This window comes from Plasmodium reichenowi (assembly GCF_001601855.1).
Source record: "Plasmodium reichenowi strain SY57 chromosome Unknown, whole genome shotgun sequence".
Classification (NCBI taxonomy): Eukaryota; Apicomplexa; class Aconoidasida; order Haemosporida; family Plasmodiidae; genus Plasmodium; species Plasmodium reichenowi.
Genome location: NW_017962166.1, coordinates 1 through 300, shown reverse-complemented (window position 1 = coordinate 300; position 300 = coordinate 1). Strand labels below are relative to the sequence as shown.

Below are 300 nucleotides of genomic sequence, written 5' to 3'. Positions count from 1 at the left end.
TCGGCTATAATTCTTTTAATTATGCTTATGCCAATTTTGATATTATTATTGAATCTGAAAAAAGCAGAAATAATCAAAGTATAAAATAAATAAATAAATAAATATATATATATATATATATATATATATGTGGTTGTGTATACATAATATATGATTATATTGTTTTATTATTTTTTTTTTATATGTTATATATACTTTGTATTAGAAAAGGCATCATAATAATAATATTCATTACAATAAGTGAGGAATAATAAAAGTGTCAAGAACAACAATATTGTCACATTTATAAAAGTATATGAT

General features: G+C 17.3%; 1 protein-coding gene across 1 annotated transcript; it reads right to left on the bottom strand.

The window, feature by feature from the left end:
• On the bottom strand, window positions 1-300 carry PRSY57_0001600 (exported protein (hyp11); the record flags this gene model as incomplete). Its single annotated transcript, XM_020114107.1, has 2 exons — window positions 1-54; window positions 196-300. Coding segments are annotated over 2 exons (159 nt in total), but the record flags the coding sequence as incomplete, so codon positions are not given.